Below are 21,678 nucleotides of genomic sequence, written 5' to 3'. Positions count from 1 at the left end.
ATGTGGGAATGATTTGAAGGATGTCCCTCCCATTGAAGAAGCAGTCAGCCCATTTTTCTTTTCTTTTTTTTTTTTTAACATCTTTATTGGGGTATAATTGCTTTACAATGGTGTGTCCATTTTTCAACTGGTTTGGCTAGTGGGTGCTGAGGGGATTCCAACAGGCCTGAGGAAGATAATGAAGAATTAATTAAGGGCCAGGAGAAACATGGCCTAAGGACAAATTAGAGGTTGTAGCCATAAAACCTCATGGACTTCGTGAGTTACTTAAGGGGGTAGCCAGGTTTAATTTTTGACTGCTTAACTTCTGACAGGAGCTAACTTCTGAGTTCTGTATCCCCTGGGGATTTCTTAGTCTGGCTTGCTTAAAGCAAGAGGGGGATGGATGGGCTTTGAGAATCTTTCCTCTGTGTTTGTATCAACGTGACCTGTTCTGGAACCTCAATTCCTGCAGTTCATCAAAAGAGGATGGAATGTCTCTCAATGGTACAAGGGAGCAAGAGAGAGAGGCAGTTGGGTGGGACAGGAAGGATGGCCCACCACACCATCCTTTAGAATTATGAATGGCATCTGAAAAATCCGATTCTTTTGTGGATTGGGGTTTGAGGGACAACCTCAAGTGTTGCAGAAAACAATAGGAGTCGCATTTATTCCGCGAGGTTTGTGGGAATATTGGGGGCACAGATGGCAGTGTTCCTGTGAATGATACATTTATGCTATTCCTCTCTTTCTGGAGTAGATCTTTGTTTTTTTTTGTGGTACGCGGGCCTCTCACTGTTGTGGCCTCTGCTGTTGCGGAGCACAGGCTCCGGACGCACAGGCTCAGCAGCCATGGCTCACGGGCCCAGCTGCTCCGCGGCGTGTGGGATCTTCCCGGACCAGGGCACGAACCCGTGTCCCCTGCATCGGCAGGTAGACTCTCAACCATTGCACCACCAGGGAAGCCCTGGAGTAGATCTTTTGATTGGTTGTGGTTTTTTGATTGGTTGTGGTTTTTTGCCCCTTCCAGAAAGAATTTGTGACAGATTGATAAGAAACGAAATGAAAATCAAGAAATCAGTGTAAAAGATGAAGGTAGAATAGTGAGAGGTCTGGGGAAAATTTGTATACAAAAACAAAAATACATACTGTTCCAGCCTTTAGAGTTAGCAAAGTTGGGCTTCCATTTTGACTCTGATCTCCCTAGCAGTCAAAGTAAAAAGGGAAACATATGAGTCCCTTAAAAGATCTCATGTTTTCCTCCAAAATAAAAAGCATTCCAGTTGATTAAATGAAAGTGAGCTCTTCCTCCCACTGGTATCTGCAGGAAGTTTCTCCAGGAGTCCCCGAGTGTGTGGTGGACTTTTAAGCTGAAGATGTCTCTGAAACATGATTCAGAGCGGCTTCCCAGGGGTTGGGACAAGACTGCCTAGTCTGAAATCCAGAGCCCCCCTGATGGTGGTTTGGGTCTTGAAGAGTCAGCTTCGTGTCAGACTCTGCAGTTGAGCATCTTTTCAGTGATGTACTTTCACTTATGAGTTTATTAAGTGAAGGGCGTTTTGGAGAGTGCTTGGTGACCTCCAACTGACCTTCAGTTAGGAATGCGGCTTCTGCACAGAATATGAATCCTCAGATAGCAAAATGGCTTTTCTAGCTAGTGCTCTCCGAACAGAGGCCAAAGGAGCTCGCTTAACAACCTTTACTACGCTTACCCCGTAACATCAGTCATTTCCATCCTTCTCTTAAAAGTCATTTTTTTAAGGTACAAGACCGTGACCAAAGTCTGGAATAAGTAGGTTAGTTTGATGGGGCTGCTTTTGGAGTGTTGGCCTTTAAGAAATTCACCCTTTTTGAGGCTACAGGTGATTGTACACTCCCAATTTCTAGGACAAATGGAATTTTTCATGGCCTTTACCCCGCCTCCATAAACCATCAGAATACTCTAGAATGTTTTAGCATCTAAGTGAACCCCCCACCCCCACCCCCCACCGCAAGAGTGCTTCGAGCCTGGAAACTTTTCAGATTGCACACTCCTGTTTTTTTATTTGGGAAAGAGCTCCAGCCGTGACTCATGCAGACTGGTTACCCATCTGCAAAGCCAGCTGTTTGCTTTTGCAAGACAGGAGAGAGAAAAGAACCTTTTTGCGGTTGCCCTTTGCCCAAAGAGGGACCAGGCTAGTTAATCAACCAGGACAATATATTTTTTGGTCACATGGCAGAAAAGGGAGGCATTAAAGTTGCTTCTGCAGGTTGGAAGCCCTGCCTGAGGGAACCCTCCCAGTGTGGGGCTTTTAGAAGGGCCAATTTCAAAGCCATCTCTGCCCCTGGAAGGGGCAGGGGCTATATCTGGTATCTGGCAGGTCATCCTGGGGAAGGATGGGGGCTCCTCACTGCAGGTAGAGCTCTTCTCCCAGCCCACCCTGTGTTCCTGCCCATGAACTTGGCTGGACTCTTCCCCAGAGGAGCAGGAGAGCCAGCCAGGTGTGATAACTACCAAGAAGACATCCCCCCCGCCACCCCCGCCCCCCGAGTCAGAAAAGTCAGCCTGTCTTTTCCTCTCAGACTCCTTGGTTTCTCCAAACCCACAGTTTACTGAAAATATTCCCTAGAATAATCAAGCCCATGCCTTTCCTGGGTGATAGAAATCTAGAAAAGACAGGTGTAATCCTTATTAAGAAGAGTTTGATGTCGAGGCACATTGTCAAGATCAAGGGTGCTGATTTGCACCCGTGTTTTGTGTGTGAACCCCAGGGAATCCTCTCTGGGGGCAGGTTCACCTCTCCAGTGCCAGGGGCTGCTGCAGTGATTACTGACCACACACCCCTTTAACAGATGAGCACTCACAAGGTCACACCCCCTTCTACGCTGCTCAGTGCTTTTGGCTCTAACCTGCCTTCTGGCCACCCCTCCTCACTGCCTGCCCTCACTTACCAAAATGCTGTCTATTCCTGAGCATGTCTTGGCTAAGGCTGTTCCCCTCCAGATTCTCCCTGCTGCCTGTTGAAATCCTACGCTCCACCCCCATAGCCCAGCTCCTCCCAGAAGACAGACTCTGAAAGGCAGCTTTTTTCAAACTTGAGTCACTCGCATTCATTATTTTTGCCATTCCTAAGTCCTGCCTGCATAATTACGGACTTAATATTTTTGTCTGAAACAACAGCTCTTTAAAAAAAAAAACTCAATTTTAGACTTAAACTTGACCACCACACAGTAGGTAAAACAATATAGTGTGCTCTACATAAAAGATGCAACAGGAATGACTACAATCAAAGCAAAAGCAAGGCATCTAAATTCTAGATAAATACCATTGTGCTGAGGAAGGTTCTGTCCTTGGGGTGGAATTCCCTTTAGTGTTAGGTGTCAAGGCTACCAGGACCACACGGAGACTGTTCTGAAGGGAATCAGAAGAGATTAAAGAAGATACTCTTCTTTCTGGGTCATTTATTGTTATTCAGCGCTTTGGCCTATGGGAAGCCGTCTGGTTCTTTGGGGTGCATGCTTTCTATGTTCCGTGGCCAAAGAAAGCGTTTCTCTTAATCTCCGGATTGACTTTGGCTGGGTCTTTCTCAAAGTGCTTACCCGACTTTAACTTTGTAAAGCAAGATACTTGCAGTGATTCTGTTCATCCACTGCGTCGTCTACTAGTAGGTGAGCAACTTGAGGGCAGGGACTGGGTCAGGTTGGCCTCAGTCCCCCAGACGCCTTGACATACGTCTCAGATGTGAGCAAGTGCATGGAACACAAGGGGGCTGATATTTTAAGATACAGCCTGCTGCCGAAGTGGCCTGAGCGTTATTGTGTAAGTGCCCATTCACTGGGGGTCTTTAGCATGCCAGCCTCTGATGGTCACCCAGAACTTGGTGGTGTAGAGACCCTGCAGGCCAGCCTGAGTCAAATCCACTTTTTGTTTGTTTGTTTTTTCACGCATTGGCTTTAGTCGTAGGTAAAGCTCCACCATCCACGACAGCGGGCAGCCAGTCTCCCCCCGAAACACCGGTCCTCACCCGCTCTTCTGCCCAAACTCCCACGGCTGGTGTCACGGCCACCACCAGCACCACATCCACGGTCACGGCCCCGGCCGCCGCTGCCACAGGAAGCCCAGTGAAAAAGCAGAGGCCGCTTTTACCGAAGGAGACTGCCCCGGCCGTGCAGCGGGTCGTGTGGAACTCCTCAAGTAAGTTTCAAACGTCCTCCCAAAAGTGGCACATGCAGAAGATGCAGCGCCAGCAGCAGCAGCAAAACCAGCAGCAAAGCCAGCAGCAAACCCAGCAGCCTCAGTCTTCCCAGGGGACGAGATATCAGACCAGACAGGCCGTGAAAGGTACCGAGCCTCCCCTTCTGCTCTCCGTGGCGCCCGGTCCCTTTTTGGCCACATGGACAGGAGAAAAATAATCGTTTTATTTTTTCAGTTCCCCTTGGTTTCCTGGCTACTGTATCCTGGAGGCCTCACACATTCCATTTGGCATTATTTTAAAAAATTGTTTTCCAACTTGCTTTGTACTTTTCTTTTTTCTTTTTTTTTCTCATTTTATAAATACATGCATGTGTTCTTCTTAGAAAGGGGTGAAATAGACACATAGACACAAAAATCTGTTGTCTTGATTGATTTGCCATTTCATTCTCCACCCTTTCTCAGAGGTCACTGTTAACCGTAAGATCTTTTTTATGCATGTATGCATATATATTTATGTATATATGTGACTTCATAAAAATATTACTTTTTTTTCTTTTTTCTTTTTTAAAACATAAAAATGGTACCATACTTGCTTTTTTCTGTGCCCCAACCCCCTCCCCCCATCAGCATGTTTTGGAGGTCTGTCCATGTCAGTGCGTATAGCTCTCCCTTATTCTTTTGGACTGCTGCATAGTATTCCACAGTTTATTTAAAGTATTCCCCTACTGATGGACATATAGGTTGCTTCCAGTTTTTTTCCTGTTGTAAGTAGTGCTGCAAAGAATACCTTTGTTTAAGTTTTCTTGTGCACATCCATGAACCCCTGGACATTGTTTTGGAAAGAGTACAGTGTGAGAAGTTGGTAGCAAAGGTTACCTTAATAACTAGCAATTAGCCTCACACACAAGAAGAGCCAGCATCAAGAACCAGTTGCTGAAGTGTGGAATCATAGCCCCCGGCAGGAGGCTCCATCTGGAGCTGATGGAAAGCTGAGCCATCTGATGGGTACCAGTTGGCCCAGCTCTTGTGAGCACTGATGTAGAATCTTTTTCCCCTGGGAAACCTGCATCGAGATCCTTGAAGGTTGGGCTCCTTGATTGAAACGCTCACATACTGAGTGCACCCCTGTGAGTAGGACTATTAAAAGAGTTGCAGCAGGACGTGGGGTTGAAGAGTAGCCAGATCTTGAATTGGCTCCCATTGAAACCCTTCAAAGATGGAGGGGAGGGCAGACTGAAAGATTGGACATGCAGCATTCAAGTACAGCTGGATTGATCTTGCTGTTTGAAGAGTCGTTGGGACAGAACCGAGTCTAGGATATTTCATGTTGGGGTGACCAGTTCCGGTCTTCTGAATTCATACCCCTTAAGAATAGTGAGCCTTCCCTAGGGGAATTTAGGTGCTGGCAAGAAGGAGCTCATTGATGGTGTGATTCTTAAATCCCAGATTATCTTGTCTGATGGTGTGATTCTTAAATCCCAGATTATCTTGTCTGATGGTGTGATTCTTAAATCCCAGATTATCTTGTCAGAGATAAGGAAAGCTGGCCACTAGTTAAAGTAGTAAAGACAGATTTTAATCAGCTCTATACTATTGCAATAGGGCAAAAAGTCCAGCGTGAACTGAACATGTACACAGGGGACTGGGCGTTTTAAAGGGAGATTTCGGGAATAGGGAGGGGGGTGGGCGGAGGTTCTGAAGAGTCAGAAAGTGAAAATTTACATAAAGTGGGAAGGGGATGTTGGTCCATTTGAAACATCTGGGTTTGCTAACTGGTACCTATTGAAGGTCGGCTCCGACCATCCCACAAAGACTGGGAGATGGGCCCCATCATTAGGTGTCGTCTGGAATATACAGTCAGTTCATTCGGCAGCCTTGCATTTTCTCAGGCGGGGACCTTAAGGGGGCAAGGGTCATCCTAGGGATGCAGCCTTGAGCTGTTAGAAGCTATATTCGTCTTTATAGACCAAGGTGGAAGCCTCGTTGAGAAGGAGCTCGGAGGAGCCTGGCTAGGGTTTGGCCAAGGAGAGAGTCTGTGTCACTTGAAAGTAGAGAAACTCACAGGGCGTTTGTCAGAGGCTCTGCTCCCCACCACAGTTTCCTACTGGGATGGCCTTCCCGTGGCAGTGGGATGACCAGGACCCTTTGCTTTCCTAGCTGTCCAGCAGAAGGAGATCACGCAGAGCCCGTCCACCTCCACCATCACCCTGGTGACTAGCACCCAGTCGTCGCCCCTGGTCACCAGCTCGGGGTCCACAAGCACCCTCGCCTCTTCAGTAAACGCAGACCTGCCCATCGCCACCGCCTCAGCAGATGTCGCCGCGGACATCGCCAAGTACACTAGCAAAGTGAGTGCCGGTGGGACGTGGGAGGATCGGCTTCCCAACAGGAACCACTTGGGTCACGACCTTGCAGGTTTTAGAGGGTGCTTGGGAGGGAAGACCCTGCTTTTACTGAGGATCTCTAAGACCAGACTCTTCCATTTAGGGCTGACGTGGGGTGTAAGCAGAGAAATATAGAAAGGACTGACCCTTCCTCTGAGAGGGCTTAGATTCTAAGAGGAAAATGACATAGAATCGAAATTACCCTTCAGCATTCAAGTCACTCATTAGGAACAGATTTTCCTTAAGCCACTGAAGCAGATGACTGTCCTTCAGTTCACAACCGACCAAAGGGTTGGTTTGCATTTAGAAGCCGTGTGGGACAAAAGTGACAGAGGCTTAAACACGAGACTTGCAAGGTTCCATGCCTGCACTTAGATCTTTCCAGGAACCAAGGTGGACCGGGGAGTGATGGATTCCCTCCCGGACTCACGCACAGTCTTGGCACATTCCTTGTCGAGCAGTGTGGTGAGCAGGCTCGCCTGCTCTCTGTTCACTCATGGGCACCCTCTCTGTGCAGGCTCTTTCTTCTTCTCTCTCTCTCTCTCTCTCTCTCTCTCTCTCTCTTAAAGTTTATTTTATTGAGGTATACTTGATTTACAATGTTGTGTTAATTTCTACTCTATAGCAAAGTGATTCAGTTATACATACTTTCATATTCTTTTCCATTATGGTTTATCACAGGATATTGATTATAGTCCCTGTGCTATACAGTAAGACCTTGTTGTTTATTCTATATATTTATAATAGTTTGCATCTGCTAATCCCAAACTCCAGTCCATTCCTTCCCTGCTCCCTCTCTCTTCTTTTAATTTGCCAAGTGCTTTTATGCTTACCATTGAATTCAGGCGAATAAAAAGCCTGTAGCTCTCGGACTTCCCTGGCAGTCCAGTGGTTAAGACTCTGTGCTTCCACCGCAGGCCGTGTGGGTTCGATCCCTCGTTGGGAAGCTAAGATGCCTCATACCACACCGTGCAGCCAAAAAGAAGGGGGGGAAAAAAAAAGGCTTCAACTCTCCTTGCTGTCAAATGAGAGTGCTCTGGAGTGATGTGCACGTTCATGTCAGTAGACCACCTGGTAGTAAGAATAACCACCAGAAAGGCAGCTCCCTGGGAACAGGGTTTTGTCTGTTCTGCTCATTGCTGGGGCTTAGAACAGTGCCTGGCACACAGCAGATGCTTGATATATAGTCGCCGAATGAAAGCTTGTTGCTGCCTAACTAATTCTCATTATTGGGCTTCTTAGTATCATTAACTCTTTTTTAAAAAAATTATTATTAGTTATCCATTTTATACATATTAGTGTATACATGTTAATCCCAATCTCCCAGTTCATCACACACACACACCCCCGCTCCCCCACTTTCCCCCCTTGGTGTCCATACGTTTGTTCTCTACATCTGTGTCTCAATTTCTGCCCTGCAGACTAGTTCATCTGTACCATTTTTCTAGGTTCCACATATATGCGTTAATATACGATATTTGTTTTTCTCTTTCTGACTTATTTCACTCTCTGTGACAGTCTCTAGATCCATCATGTCTCTACAAATGACACTATTTCGTTCCTTTTTATGGCTGAGTAATATTCCATTGTACCACATCTTCTTTATCCATTCGTCTGTTGATGGGCATTTAGGTTGCTTCCATGACCTGGCTGTTGTAAATAGTGCTGCCATGAACATTGAGGTGCATATGTCTTTTTGAATTACGGTTTTCTCTGGGTATATGCCCAGTAATGGGATTGCTGGGTCATATGGTAATTCTATTTTTATTTTTTTAAGGAACCTCCATACTGTTTTCCATAGTGGCTGTATCAATTTACATTCCCACCAACAGTGCAAGAGAGTTCCCTTTTCTCCACACCCTCCCTCTACAGCATTTGTTGTTTATAGATTTTCTGATGATGCCAATTCTAACTGGTGTGAGGTGATACCTCATTGTAGTTTTGATTTGCATTTCTAATAATTAGTGATGTTGAGCAGCTTTTCATGTGCTTCCCGGCCATCTGTATGTCTTCTTTGGAAATGTCTGTTTAGGTCTTCTGCCCATTTTTGGATTGGGTTGTTTGTTTTTTTAATATTGAGCTGCATGAGCTGTTTATATATTTTGGAGATTAATCCTTTGTCCGTTGATTCGTTTGCAAATATTTTCTCCCATTCTGAGGGTTGTCTTTTCGTCTTGTTTGTAGTTTCCTTTGCTGTGCAAAAGCTTTTAGGTTTCATTAGGTCCCATTTGTTTATTTTTGTTTTAATTTCCATTACTCTAGGAGGTGGATCAAAAAGATCTTGCTGTGATTTATGTCAAAGAGTGTTCTTCCTATGTTTTCCTCTAAAAGCTTTATAGTGTCTAGTCTTACATTTAGGTCTCTAATCCATTTTGAGTTTATTTTTGTGTATGGTGTTAGGGAGTGTTCTAATTTCATTCTTTTACATGTAGCTGTCCAGTTTTCCCAGCACCACTTATTGAAGAGACTGTCTTTTCTCCATTGTATATCCTTGCCTCCTTTGTCATAGATTAGTTGATCATAGGTGTGTGGGTTTATCTCTGGGCTTTCTATCCTGTTCCATTGATCTATATCTCTGTTTTTGTGCCAGTACCATATTGTCTTGATTACTGTAGCTTTGTAGTATAGTCTGAAGTCAGGGAGTCTGATTCCCCCAGTTCCATTTTTTTCCCTCAAGGCCGCTTTGGCTATGTGGGGTCTTCTGTGTCTCCATACAAATTTTAAGATTTTTTGTTTAGTTCTGTAAAAAATGCCATTGGTAATTTGATAGGGATTGCATTAAATCTGTAGATTGCTTTGGGTAGTTTAGCCATTTTCACAATATTGATTCTTCCAGTCCAAGAACATGGTATATCTCTCCATCTGTTGGTATCATCTTTAATTTCTTTCATCAGTGTCTTGGAGTGTTCTGCATACAGGTCTTTTGTCTCCCTAGGTAGGTTTATTCCTAGGTATTTTATTCTTTTTGTTGCAGTGGTAAATGGGAGTGTTTCCTGAATTTCTCGTACAGGTTTTTCATCATTAGTGTATAGGAAAGCAAGAGATATCTGTGCATGAATTTTGTATCCTGCAGCTTTACCAAATTCATTGATTATCTCTAGTAGTTTTCTGGTGGCATCTTTAGAATTCTCTGTATAGTATCATGTCATCTGCAAACAGTGACTGTTTTAGTTCTTCTTTTCCAGTTTGTATTCCTTTTATTTCTTTTTCTTCTCTGACTGCCTTGGCTAGGACTTCCAAAACTATGTTGAATAATAGTGGTGAGAGTGGACATCCTTGTCTTGTTCCTGATCTTAGAGGAAATGCTTTCAGTTTTTCACCATTGAGAATGATGTTTGCTGTGGGTTTGTTGTATATCACCTTTATTATGTTGAGGTAGGTTCCCTCTATGCCCGCTTTCTGGAGAGTTTTTATCATAAATGGATGTTGAATTTTGTCCAAAGCTTTCCTGCGTCTATTGAGATGATCATATGGTTTTTATTCTTCAATTTATTAATATGGTGTATCACATTGACTGATTTGTGTATATTGAAGAATCCTTGCATCCCTGGGTTAAATCCCACTTGATCATGGTGTATGATCCTTTTAATGTGGTGTTGGATTCTGTTTGCTAGTATTTTCTTGAGGATTTTTGCATCTGTATTCATCAGTGATATTGGTCTATAATTTTCTTTCTTTGTAGTATCTCTGTCTGGTTTTGGAATCAGGGTGCTGGTGGCCTCATAGAATGAGTTTGGGAGTGTTCCTTCCTCTGCAATTTTTTGGAAGAGTTTGAGAAGGATGGGTGCTAGCTCTTCTCTAAATGTTTGATAGAATTCACCTGTGAAGCCATCTGTCCTGGGCTTTTGTTTGTTGGAAGATTTTTGATCACAGTTTCAATTTCATTACTTGTGATTGGTCTGTTCATATTTTCGTTTCTTCCTGGTTCAGTCTTGGAAGGTTATACCTTTCTAAGAATTTGTCCATTTCTTCCAGGTTGTCCATTTTATTGGCATAGAGTTGCTTGTAGTAGTCTCTTAGGATGCTTTGTATTTCTGCGGTGTCTGTTGTAACTTCTCCTTTTTCATTTCTAATTTTATTGATTTGAGTCCTCTCCCTCTTTTTCTTGATGAGTCTGGCTAATGGTTTATCAATTTTGTTTATCTTCTCAAAGAACCAGCTTTTAGTTTTATTGATCTTTGCTATTGTTTTCTTTGTTTCTATTTCATTTATTTCTGCTCTGATCTTTATGATTTCTTTCCTTCTGCTAACTTTGGGTTTTGTTTGTTCTTCTTTCTCTAGTTCCTTTAGGTGTAAGGTTAGATTGTTTATTTGAGATTTTTCTTGTTTCTTGAGGTAGGCTTGTATAGCTATAAACTTCCCTCTTAGAACTGCTTTTGCTGCATCCCATAGGTTTTGGATCGTCGTGTTTTCATTGTCATTTGTCTCTAGGTATTTTTTGATTTCCTCTTTGATTTCTTCAGTGATCTCTTGGTTATTTAGTAACGTATTGTTTAGCCTCCATGTGTTTGTGTTTTTTACGTTTTTTTCCCTGTAATTGATTTCTAATCTCATAGCGTTGTGGTCAGAAAAGATGCTTGATATGATTTCAATTTTCTTAAATTTACTGAGGCTTGATTTGTGACCCAAGATGTGATCTATCCTGGAGAATGTTCCATGCGCACTTGAGAAGAAAGTGTAATCTGCTGTTTTTGGATGGAATGTCCTATAAATATCAATTAAATCTATCTGGTCTATTGTGTCATTTAAAGCTTCTGTTTCCTTATTTATTTTCATTTTGGATGATCTGTCCATTGGTGTAAGTGAGGTGTTAAAGTCCCCCACTATTATTGTGTTACTGTCGATTTCCTCTTTTATAGCTGTTAGCAGTTGCCTTATGTATTGAGGTGCTCCTATGTTGGGTGCATATATATTTATAATTGTTATATCTTCTTCTTGGATTGATCCCTTGATCATTATGTAGTGTCCTTCCTTGTGTCTTGTAATATTCTTTATTTTAAAGTCTATTTTATCTGATATGAGTATTGCTACTCCAGCTTTCTTTTGATTTCCATTTGCATGGAATATCTTTTTCCATCCCCTCACTTTCAGTCTGTATGTGTCCCTAGGTCTGAAGTGGGTCTCTTGTAGACAGCATATATATGGGTCTTGTTTTTGTATCCATTCAGCGAGCCTGTGTCTTTTGGTTGGAGCATTTAATCCATTCATGTTTAAGGTAATTATCGATGTGTATGTTCCTATTGCCATTTTCTTAATTGTTTTGGGTATGTTTTTGTAGGTCCTTTTCTTCTCTTGTGTTTCCCACTTAGAGAAGTTCCTAGAAGTTCCTTTAGCATTTGCTGTAGAGCTGGTTTGGTGGTGCTGAATTCTCTTAGGTTTTGCTTGTCTGTAAAGCTTTTGAGTTTTCCATCGAATCTGAATGAGATCCTTGCTGGATAGAGTAATCTTGGTTGTAGGTTCTTCTCTTTCATCACTTTGAATATGTCATGCCACTCCCTTCTGGCTTGTAGAGTTTCTGCTGAGAAATCAGCTGTTAACCCTATGGGAGCTCCCTTGTATGTTATTTGCCATTGTTCCCTTGCTGCTTTCAATAATTTTTCTCTGTCTTTAATTTTTGCCAATTTGATTACTCTGTCTTGGCGTGTTTCTCCTTGGGTTTATCCTGTATAGGACTCTCTGTGCTTCCTGTACCTGGGTGGCTGTTGCCTTTCCCACGTTAGGGAAGTTTTTGACTGTAATCTCTTCAAATATTTTCTCGGGTCCTTTCTTCTGTGACCCCTATAATGCGAATGTTGTTACGTTTAATGTTGTCCCAGAGGTCTCTTAGGCTGTCTTCATTTCTTTTCTTTCTTTTTTCTTATTCTGTTCCGCAGCAGTGAATTCTACCATTCTGTCTTCCAGGTCACCTATCCTTTCTTCTGCCTCAGTTATTCTGCTATTGATTCCTTCTAGGTATTTTTCATTTCAGTTATTGTATTGTTCATCTCTGTTTGTTTGTTCTTTAATTCTTCTAGGTGTTTGTTAAACATTTCTTGCATCTTCTCGATCTTTGCCTCCATTCTTTTTCCGAGGTCCTGGGTCATTTTCACTGTCCTTATTCTGAATTTTTTTTCTGGAAGGTTGCCTATCTCCACTTCGTTTGGTTGTATTTCTGTGGTTTTATTTTGTTCCTTCATCTGGTACATAGCCCTCTGCCTTTTCATCTTGTCTATCTTTCTGTGAATGTGGCTTTTGTTCCACAGGCTGCAGGGTTGTAGTTCTTGTTTCTGCTGTCTGCCCTCTGGTGGATGAGGCTATCTAAGAGGCTTGTGCAAGTTTCCTGATGGGAGGAAGTGGTGGTGGGTAGAGCTGGCTCTTGCTCTGGTGGGCAGAGCTACATAAATCTTTAATCCACTTGTCTGCTGATGGGTGGGGTGGGTTCCCTCCCTGTTGGTTGTTTGGCGTGAGGCGACCCAACAGTGGAGCCTCCCCGGCTCTTTGGTGGGGCTAATGGTGGAGTCTGGGAGGGCTCACGCCAAGGAGTACTTTCCAGAACTTCTGCTGCCAGTGTCCTTGTCCTCACGGTGAGACACAGCCACCTCCTGCCTCTGCAGGAGACCCTCCATCACTAGCAGGTAGGTCTGGTTCAGTCTCCTATGGATCACTGCTCCTTGCCCTGGGTCCTGCTGCGCACACTACTTTGTGTGTGCCCTCCAAGAGTGGAGTCTCTGTTTCCCCCAGTCCTGTTGAAGTCCTGCAGTCAAATCCCGCTAGCTTTCAAAGTCTGATTCTCTAGGAATTCCTCCTCCCATTTTCAGACCCCCAGGTTGGGAAGCCTGACGTGGGGCTCTGAACCTTCACTCCAGTGGGTGGAGTTCTGTGGTATAAGCGTTCTCCAGTTTGTGAGTCACCCACCCAGCAGTTATGGGATTTGATTTTATTGTGATAGCACCCCTCCTACCGTCTCACTGTGGCTTCTCCTTTGTCTTTGGATGTGGGGTATCTGTTTTGGTGAGTTCTAGTGTCTTCCTATCCTCAGTAACTTTTTTTTTGTTTTTTTTGTTTTTTTTGTTTTTGCGGTACGTGGGCCTCTCACTGCTGTGGCCTCTCCCGTTGCGGAGCACAGGCTCCGGACGCGCAGGCTCAGCGGCCATGGCTCACGGGCCCAGCCGCTCCGCGGCATGTGGGACCCTCCCAGATCGGGGCACGAACCCGTGTCCCCTGCATCGGCAGGCGGACTCTCAACCACTGCGCCACCAGGGAAGCCCCTTAGTAACTCTTAATAGTAGCTAATGACAATAATCTAAGAGTCTTTAGTAAATTACTAAGTAGGCAGTAATAATACTTGACTCTTTAGTAATGAGTAAATTACTAATTAATTACCAGTGGGTAAAGTATTCAAGTTGATAGAATGGGTGACAAGAGTTGAGGATAGTTGTTTCTAGACTTCTTGAAGTCTCATGATAGGAGTTGCTTTATTATTGAGTGTGAAAGGTAGAATCTTTTAGTTCTAAATGGTGACAGTGGTATATATAATTTTCTACTCATGAATTTCTGTTGGTCATTTTCTTTTTATTCTATCTAGGTGTATTATCTGTTGCTACATAACAAATCACTACAAAACTTAGCAACTTAAAACCACACACATTTGTCTCACAGTTTCTGTGGGTGTTGAGTCCAGGCTTGGCTGGGCTGGGTCCCCTGCTTCAGGACCTCTGGCAGGCTGCCTCCAAGGTGTCAGCTAGGGTTGAGATTTCATCTGAAGATGTGACTGGGGAAGGATCCACTTCCAAGCTCACTTAGGTGGTTGTGGGCAGGATTCACTCCCTTGAGGGCTCTTGGACTGGGGGCCTCAGTTCCCGGCTGGCTGTTGGCTGGAATCTACCCTCAGTCCCTTTCGCTGTGGCCTGCCCAGCATGGAAGGTTGCTTCATGACAGCAAGGGGTGAGAAAGCTTGCTAGCAAGATGGAAGTCACAGTCTTATGTAGGTGATCACAGAAGTAACGGACTATTACCTCTGCCATATTCCGTGGCTTAGAAGCAGGTCACTAGGCCAGCCCATGGCTGGAGGTGATTACACCAGGGCACGAAGCCCAGAGGGCTGAGGTCACGGGGAGCCTTCTCAGAGTGTCTGTCACACTAGGTAGGATGATACTAGCAGTAGCCAGTATCTGCATGGCATTTATTCTGGCCCAGACACTGTCCCAAGCACGTTTTATATGTTACTTACTCAATCTTTATGACAGATTGATGAGGCAGGTACTGTTAGCACACCTATTTTATAGATGAGAAAACTAAGACCTGGTGAGGTCACACAGCTTGTCCAGGGTCACATAAGCAGTGAATGTCCAAGCTGGCATTGGATGGTAGCCTCCAGGATCTAGTGAGTGTGCTCTTAACCTGCCTTTGAGCTGACTTGTGAATTCACACCAAGCCTGCTGAGCAGAGCTGTCCAGTGTCCACAAATTGATTGTTCTTACATGTGGCTTTTACAAGCAACTCCACTTTTTGGGGGTAACTTTGTCTCTTATTTAGTATTTCTGCCCCCTCTTGAATAAAACACGAGAATTGTTATAGAGTCCCCGAGTTTCAGAACAGGATGGATTCAAGTATTAGTTACTTGTTACCATCCTCAGAGTTTTTGTCTTACCTGTCCATCACCTTGAACTACTATTGACTTAGTATTTTTATTTAAATTGACTTTAGTTGAAATAAAATTAAGTCTGACCTCACCAGATCCTGTTCTTTGTCAAGGCTTGAAGCTTAAGTCCATCTTCCTTTTGTTAAAAAGAGATTATGATGAAAGTGTTAAAGACATAATGGCACCAAACGGAGCCTTTCTTCCTAATGTGCTCTATTGTGGGATTGCAAGAAAATTGAAACGGGGTAATTTTTAAAATTACTGATTTAAGAAAATGTCTGGTATTGCCCAAATGGCTTCTTGTTCTGCTTGGAATTGATTTGACTTTTTGTATCACCTTCCATTGATTTGGTCCAAGTTGTCTATTTACAGAAGAGAAAACTGAGGATGCTTTGCGGCTCTGGCTAGTGGTTTGCACCAAACCAGTGTTCTCAGCTCCTGCAGCCATTTCTGTTCCATCCCCTACTGTTGCCCCCTTCACTCTTAGAGCAAAATTGAAGAATGAACTTTTTGACAGACGTTTTCTTTGCAGCTAAGAAAATGAACACAGTGACATAGTTTTGTAGCTGATGAACTTTCTTGTGTCTGAGGTGACCCAGAGTTGAAGACCCAGATTTGTGTGTTTTGGCAGAAGGGCTCTTTGTTGGCTTCTTTGCTATATTTGGAAGTAAGAATGAAGGTCAGTCTGTAAATTCATGATTTCTTTAAAATGGAATGTAACTATGGCATTAGTAAAGTATTGAATTTCGTCCACTTTCTGAAGTTTTCTTGTAAAGCAGTTTTGTTTTAATATTTTAAATGGATGTGGGTAAGGAGGCCCATACAGAGTGACTTACCATAAAGCGCAAAGTGTTTTTTATTTTTTTTGTGGTACGCGGGCCTCTCACTGTTGTGGCCTCTCCCGTTGCGGAGCACAGGCTCCGGACGCGCAGGCTCAGCGGCCATGGCTCACGGGCCCAGCCGCTCCGCGGCATGTGGGATCTTCCTGGACCGGGGCACAAACCCGCATCCCCTGCATCGGCAGGCGGACTCTCAACCACTGCCCCACCAGGGAAGCCCACGCACAAAGTGTTTTTGCTGGCAGTGTCCCCCTGTGGCACCTGCCACAAGCTGGGGGCGGAAATCTCAACAGATAATTTATTCATTTTCCTCCCATTTTGGGGTGAATTGGGGGTTACTCTTTTGGGGGTTGGGAGCAGTTTTGCAATTACGTGTTCACGTGCATTAATTTTTCTGTGAAAATGAGACAAACAGGTATTTCTTTAGGAACCACACTGAATTGTGGTTCAGAACCTGCCCACTCCTCAGCAGGTACCGAACCACAGTCTTCTTGTGGTTTTCTCATTTAATCCTTTTGTGTACCCTACAAGGGGGGCACTGTTATTATCCTTGTTTTATACATGAGGAAACCGAGGCTCAGAGTTGTGGATGAGAAGATGTAACAGTGAGAACAGATCTCGGGCATCAGATGTGAAGGTGCTGTTTGTCCTGCCTTCTTACTGAATTGGAACAAACTGCAAAGCACAGGGGGTCCTCGGCAGCGGCCAGGCCAGATCTGAGACCTAGTTTCGTCTCCTGTCCCCTCCTCTTCCTCCTGTGATGTGGGAGGTCAGTGGCCAAGTGGGAGATAGAAGAGAAACCCACCCTGCAAACACATTCCGTCAGCAGCCACCTGGGTGCCTGCTGCGTGGACGTGAGCTGTTGCCACAGACTTGCTGATGCCCTCAGGGGTCAAATAGTTAAAGAAAAGGAAGATGGGAAAGAAACTGGAAAGGCAGTGGATGCCCCGACCAAAAGCATTAAAATAGCAAACCAGCTAGATCTACACAGTGGACCATATTATTCATCCCTAAAAAGGAATACAGCACAGACAAATCTTGAAAACTTTCTGCGAAGTCGAAGGCAGTCACAGAGGACCAAATATTGTGTGAGTCCACGTATATGAAATAATCTAGATTCTATCTAGAGACAAGAAAGCAGATTTGTGGTTATCAGAGGCTGGGGGGCGGTGATGTGGTTATTGGGGGGTGAAGGCTCACGGGGAGCAGAGTTTCTTTTTGGGGTAATGAAGAGGTTCTGAAATGGATTATGGTCATGGATGTACAATACCTAATGGACTAAAAGCCATTAAATTGTACATAGTAAATGGGTGAATTGTGTGGTATATTAATATCTCAGTAAAATGATAGTTTTTTTAAGGAGAAACAATTTTAAAAAACCAACAGCAACAGAACAGTCTCTCCCTTGAGCCCACTGTGCTGGCCAAACCATCTTGGGGCCAAATTCAGCCTCCCCACTTTAACCTGTGGCTATAAATTAGCTTTATGGCTGTGAACTACTCCCATGATATGGGACAGGGAAATTGTGGGTGATTCCTACCCTGCCTGGTTCATACCAGGCTCTCAACCTTAGCACTAGGGACATGTGGGGCTGGATAACTTTGTTGCAGGGGCTGTTCTGAGCACGGTAGGGTGTTTTGAGCATCCCTAGCTTCCACCTCCTCGATGCCACCGGCACCCCCCCTCCCCCTCCCCCACCAGCCATGACAACCAAAAATGCTAAGTGTCCCAGGATGGACAAAATCACCCCCAGCAGAGAAACCACTGCTTTATGCAGATAAATTTTAGATGTATGTCATCTAGAAAAAGCCTCAGGGAAGTGATCACCTGAATCATTTCTGTTTTTATCTTTCAGATGATGGATGCAATAAAAGGCACAATGACGGAAATATATAACGACCTTTCTAAAAACACTACTGGAAGCACAATAGCTGAGGTCAGAGATGACACATTCAATTCCCTATTTGCTAAGAGTGTTTTATGGGCTGCTGTAGGGGCACCGTGAAGAAGCCTTTCTCTGGAAATCCCTCTCGGGTCCTGTCTCTGGTCACCAGGCTCGCTCTGCTGATGGGGTTTGGTGGTGAGGGTATTTCTTCACTTTGCTAGGAAGCTGGCGCTCTGGAGACACACCCTGCTCTGTGCAGTCACTTCACTTCTACTCATACAGCCAAAACCAGAGCTTGAGTTCTTATTCCACTGGTGAGACTGGACAGCAGTGCTTTTGACCTCATGTAAAATTGGATCCTTCATCTCCCAAAGTTTGGACTTTTTTATACAAGTGATCCCTGTTGTCCAGGAATGTGTATCCCCTGCCTCCTTAATTTAGGTGATTGCTTAGAGAAGAGCGTGGTTAGAACTTTGAAATGTCCACTTAGGAAGTGACCATTTATTTAAAAAAAAAAAAAGAAAGAAAAGAAAAGCCTCCCTGAATTTCCCTCCTAGGCTAATTCCCTGCAAGCCAGATGCAAACAGGTCACCACGGGAAATGACAATGGCAGGACTTCTAGAGGTCATTGAAGGTCATGATGGAAAACTGGGGGGAGTCACATGCAGAGCCATTGACCTGTGAGGACCTGGCAGGGTGAGGCTGGCACCCAGACGAAGAGGAAAAAGTCTCCAGGAAGGTGTCCCTATAGGCCTTCAACAGAGAACTGCATGAATGTAAAGGTTTCAGGGAGGTCCCAAGAGAAATGGTGAATCTCCTTGGGTAGTTTTGCTGATGTGACCCTCTTGATCATTGTGCTGGGACGTCAAACAAGAACTTAGAAAAACTTCCCCATTCTCACCCCCACCTGCTACCATACTTTGTTCCTTGTTGTTCATTTTAACTGGCGTGGAGTGGAAAGTATGGATCCGTAATGTCTCACCTGAAACCTTGGGTCCAGATATGTGTCAGAATTTTCCAGATTTTCATGAGGTAATGTGCAGCCCCCTCCTGCAATTAGATACAGTGTTTTCTGCAGTGAAACAGTACAGTTGTTCCCACCGTGTTTGTTAAATCAGGATTTCTCAACTTGACGCTACTGACATTTGTGCCAGATGATTCGCTGTGGTGAGGGCCGTCCTGTCCACCTGGGACGTTTAGCACCATCCTTGGCCTCTACCCCCGGGATGCCAGAAACAACCTATAATGTCTCCAGGCACTGCAGTGTCATGGAGGGAGGAAGGGGGGCAAAAATCATCCCAGTTGAGAAGCCATTGTGATTATTCAGCACTGTCAACAGCCTTGTATCAGTTCACATTGGGTTTGCATTTTCCTTCCTCCAAATGAATTTGGCCCCAAATTTACTCCTACGCCCCAAAATACCCTATGGTTTCCAGAAATGTTAAGCTTTGGACTTTCAAGAGGATGATCATGCACCACCCTGCCCAAAATCTTAGGTAAGAGATATAATAAAGCTTGTTTTTATTTGTTTTTGTTTCATTTTTAGACCAAAATCCTCATCAAACCTGTGACGTACTATTTATTATGAAAACCTGGTCTTCTTTTCTTACTTTAAGTGGCTTTTCCTAGAGCATTTCTTGGAAAAAACAGCCAACTCATATTTGGCTTTTTGAAGCAGAAGTTCTCCTGAATTTGGGTTAACCTACTGGCGCCCACCTCTCTTACTGCAGCTGTGGGGAGGCCAGCACAGGCTGCCCTCTCTTCGCCTCAGCACATGACGTTAACCCTGTAATGAGAGCTGGAGCTTCCGAGCCCTGTTGGTAAAAGGCACCCAGGTGCACTTTGTAAAAAATCTTTCTCTCTCCTTACAGATTCGCAGGCTGAGGATTGAGATAGAGAAGCTCCAGTGGCTGCACCAGCAGGAGCTCTCGGAAATGAAACACAACTTGGGTAAGTCCCGCTGACTTGGTCTGCACTGTGGAAGGTTCTGGATGTGAGCTTCTTGGCACCTCTGGCGTTTGACCCAGATGTGAATTGAATCAAAAGTAGGGCAGGGGGATGCACCACTGGTGGGGAGACCACAGCATCCTGGAGAATCTGACCTGGAGAAACCAGATATGAAGGATGGAGCTGGAGGGCACCCTCCTTTTCCTCTTTTCAGAATACCAACACCAGCAGCAGAGTCATCACAACAGCCTTGGTAGCAGCTCCTGCTTATGAGCTCTGACCTTGTTCCAGCAACCGGCTGAAGTTTTCACGAATTAGCTGTTCTCACAGAGACCCTTCTGATACAAAGGGGTCTGTTATTTCCAGCAGAAACTGAGGCACAGACACGTGCAAAGTCACACAGCTGTAGTTCACGTCTGGGCGCTGTGGCTCCAGACTTCCCTCCTTGTAACCACTGACCGTCAGGCATCTTAAAGTTTTGGATGCGTCCTGTGTGCCCCACGTCATGGCGAGGGCGTTGGTCCATGGATTGTATATAAGATTGATGTTTCGCTTACCGCTCTGTGGGGATATTGTAAAAGGGTCTCCCCCCAAAGGCGGAGCAGTTTCTTTCAGACCCTTGAGTAGTATCAGCCTCAGAGTCAGAACGCTGGCAACTGGGAGGTTCTGTTAGGGAGGCAGACCCAGGGGTGCCCACCTGGTTGCAGGTGATCTTGTTTAAATCACGCAAACTCCAGTCCTTCGGAAACCTACCAGGAAAGCCCCGCCCCTGCCCTGTTCCTTCCCTTGTTGCCAGGAGGGAAGTTTATTGGAATGTTGTCACTTCTTCCTGTTTTTCTTGAAAAGTCAAGGAATCTATTTTTATGCAGAATCGTTTCATTTAAAAATAGTGGCCACACATTTGAAAAAATACATGTGGGCTGGACAGAGCTTGTCATGGTTGGCAGGCTCCTAGTTGGAAATGTTGTGTCTGGATACAAGTGCTTTTTACCTTTACCAGGGGTTAATTTTTTTTATTGGTGGTTTTTTGGAGGGTGTTTTTTTTTGTTTTTTTTTTTTTAATTTCAGGAAGAGGATTTTAAGGAATCGAGGAACCATTTATTTTTCTTCTATTCCAGTGTGCAAGTTGCTCCCAGGTGTTGCACTTGTTGTCTGATGTAAAATTGAGAGAAATCTCAGTAGCGTGAGCAGTTTGATAGTTGTTTTATTAGCCTAATGATCAGTCACGATGCCCCGTCTGGTAGATTAGAGCCACACACCAAGGAGACAGCATGTCCAAGTTGTAGCCCCACCTCTGCCCTTATTAGCTCTGTGCCTCAGTTTCCTCATCTGTGAAAGGGGTATTATAGTAATGCTTACCTCATAGGATTAGTAGTATAAAAGGTTTAAAGGAGTTTATGTTTATAAAGTGCTTACAACAGTGCCTACAGATAGTAGGTGCTTTGTAAGTATTTGATAGAAAAAAAGGCTTATACTAATGATAAAATTCAAAGTGAGTTTAGTGGAAATCGTTTCAAGGGTTTATTTGAGGGCTTCCTGCAGAATCCCCATGGGGCCCCCTTATCTGCATCCTTGGCACCTGACGTTCATTATCACAGGCAGCTCTGTTGGTCAGCGTGATGGATGCCCATCTTACAGTTGTAGACACTGGGGCTCGGGCAGGCTGGGTGACTCACCCAGGGGGTATCACACAGCCAGGGCATCTCCCAAGCCAGGATCCATACCCGAGTCTGTTGGAATCCATGTTCTGACCTGGTGTGAGTGACCCCACGGCCTGGGCCAGGGGACAGGTGATGAAGCTGGCATCTGCTCCTCTCCCCTCCCCCTCCTCCCCTCCCCTCCCTCCCCCT

General features: G+C 44.6%; 1 protein-coding gene across 1 annotated transcript in view; it reads left to right on the top strand.

The window, feature by feature from the left end:
- ZMYND8 (zinc finger MYND-type containing 8) overlaps window positions 1-21,678 on the top strand; it is a 131,636-nt gene that overhangs the window by 100,082 nt on the left and 9,876 nt on the right. The window contains exons 15-18 of the mRNA XM_007446940.1: window positions 3,917-4,153; window positions 6,311-6,501; window positions 17,852-17,932; window positions 19,753-19,831. Of these exons, the coding sequence (XP_007447002.1) occupies window positions 3,917-4,153; window positions 6,311-6,501; window positions 17,852-17,932; window positions 19,753-19,831 (588 nt within the window). The remainder of the gene's footprint in view (window positions 1-3,916; window positions 4,154-6,310; window positions 6,502-17,851; window positions 17,933-19,752; window positions 19,832-21,678) is intronic.

The sequence above is a fragment of the Lipotes vexillifer genome, unplaced genomic scaffold (genome assembly GCF_000442215.2).
Source record: "Lipotes vexillifer unplaced genomic scaffold, Lipotes_vexillifer_v1.1 scaffold565, whole genome shotgun sequence".
NCBI classification, from domain to species: domain Eukaryota; kingdom Metazoa; phylum Chordata; class Mammalia; order Artiodactyla; family Lipotidae; genus Lipotes; species Lipotes vexillifer.
Note: the sequence above shows the minus strand (reverse complement) of the source record. Positions and strands in the feature narration are given on the sequence as shown.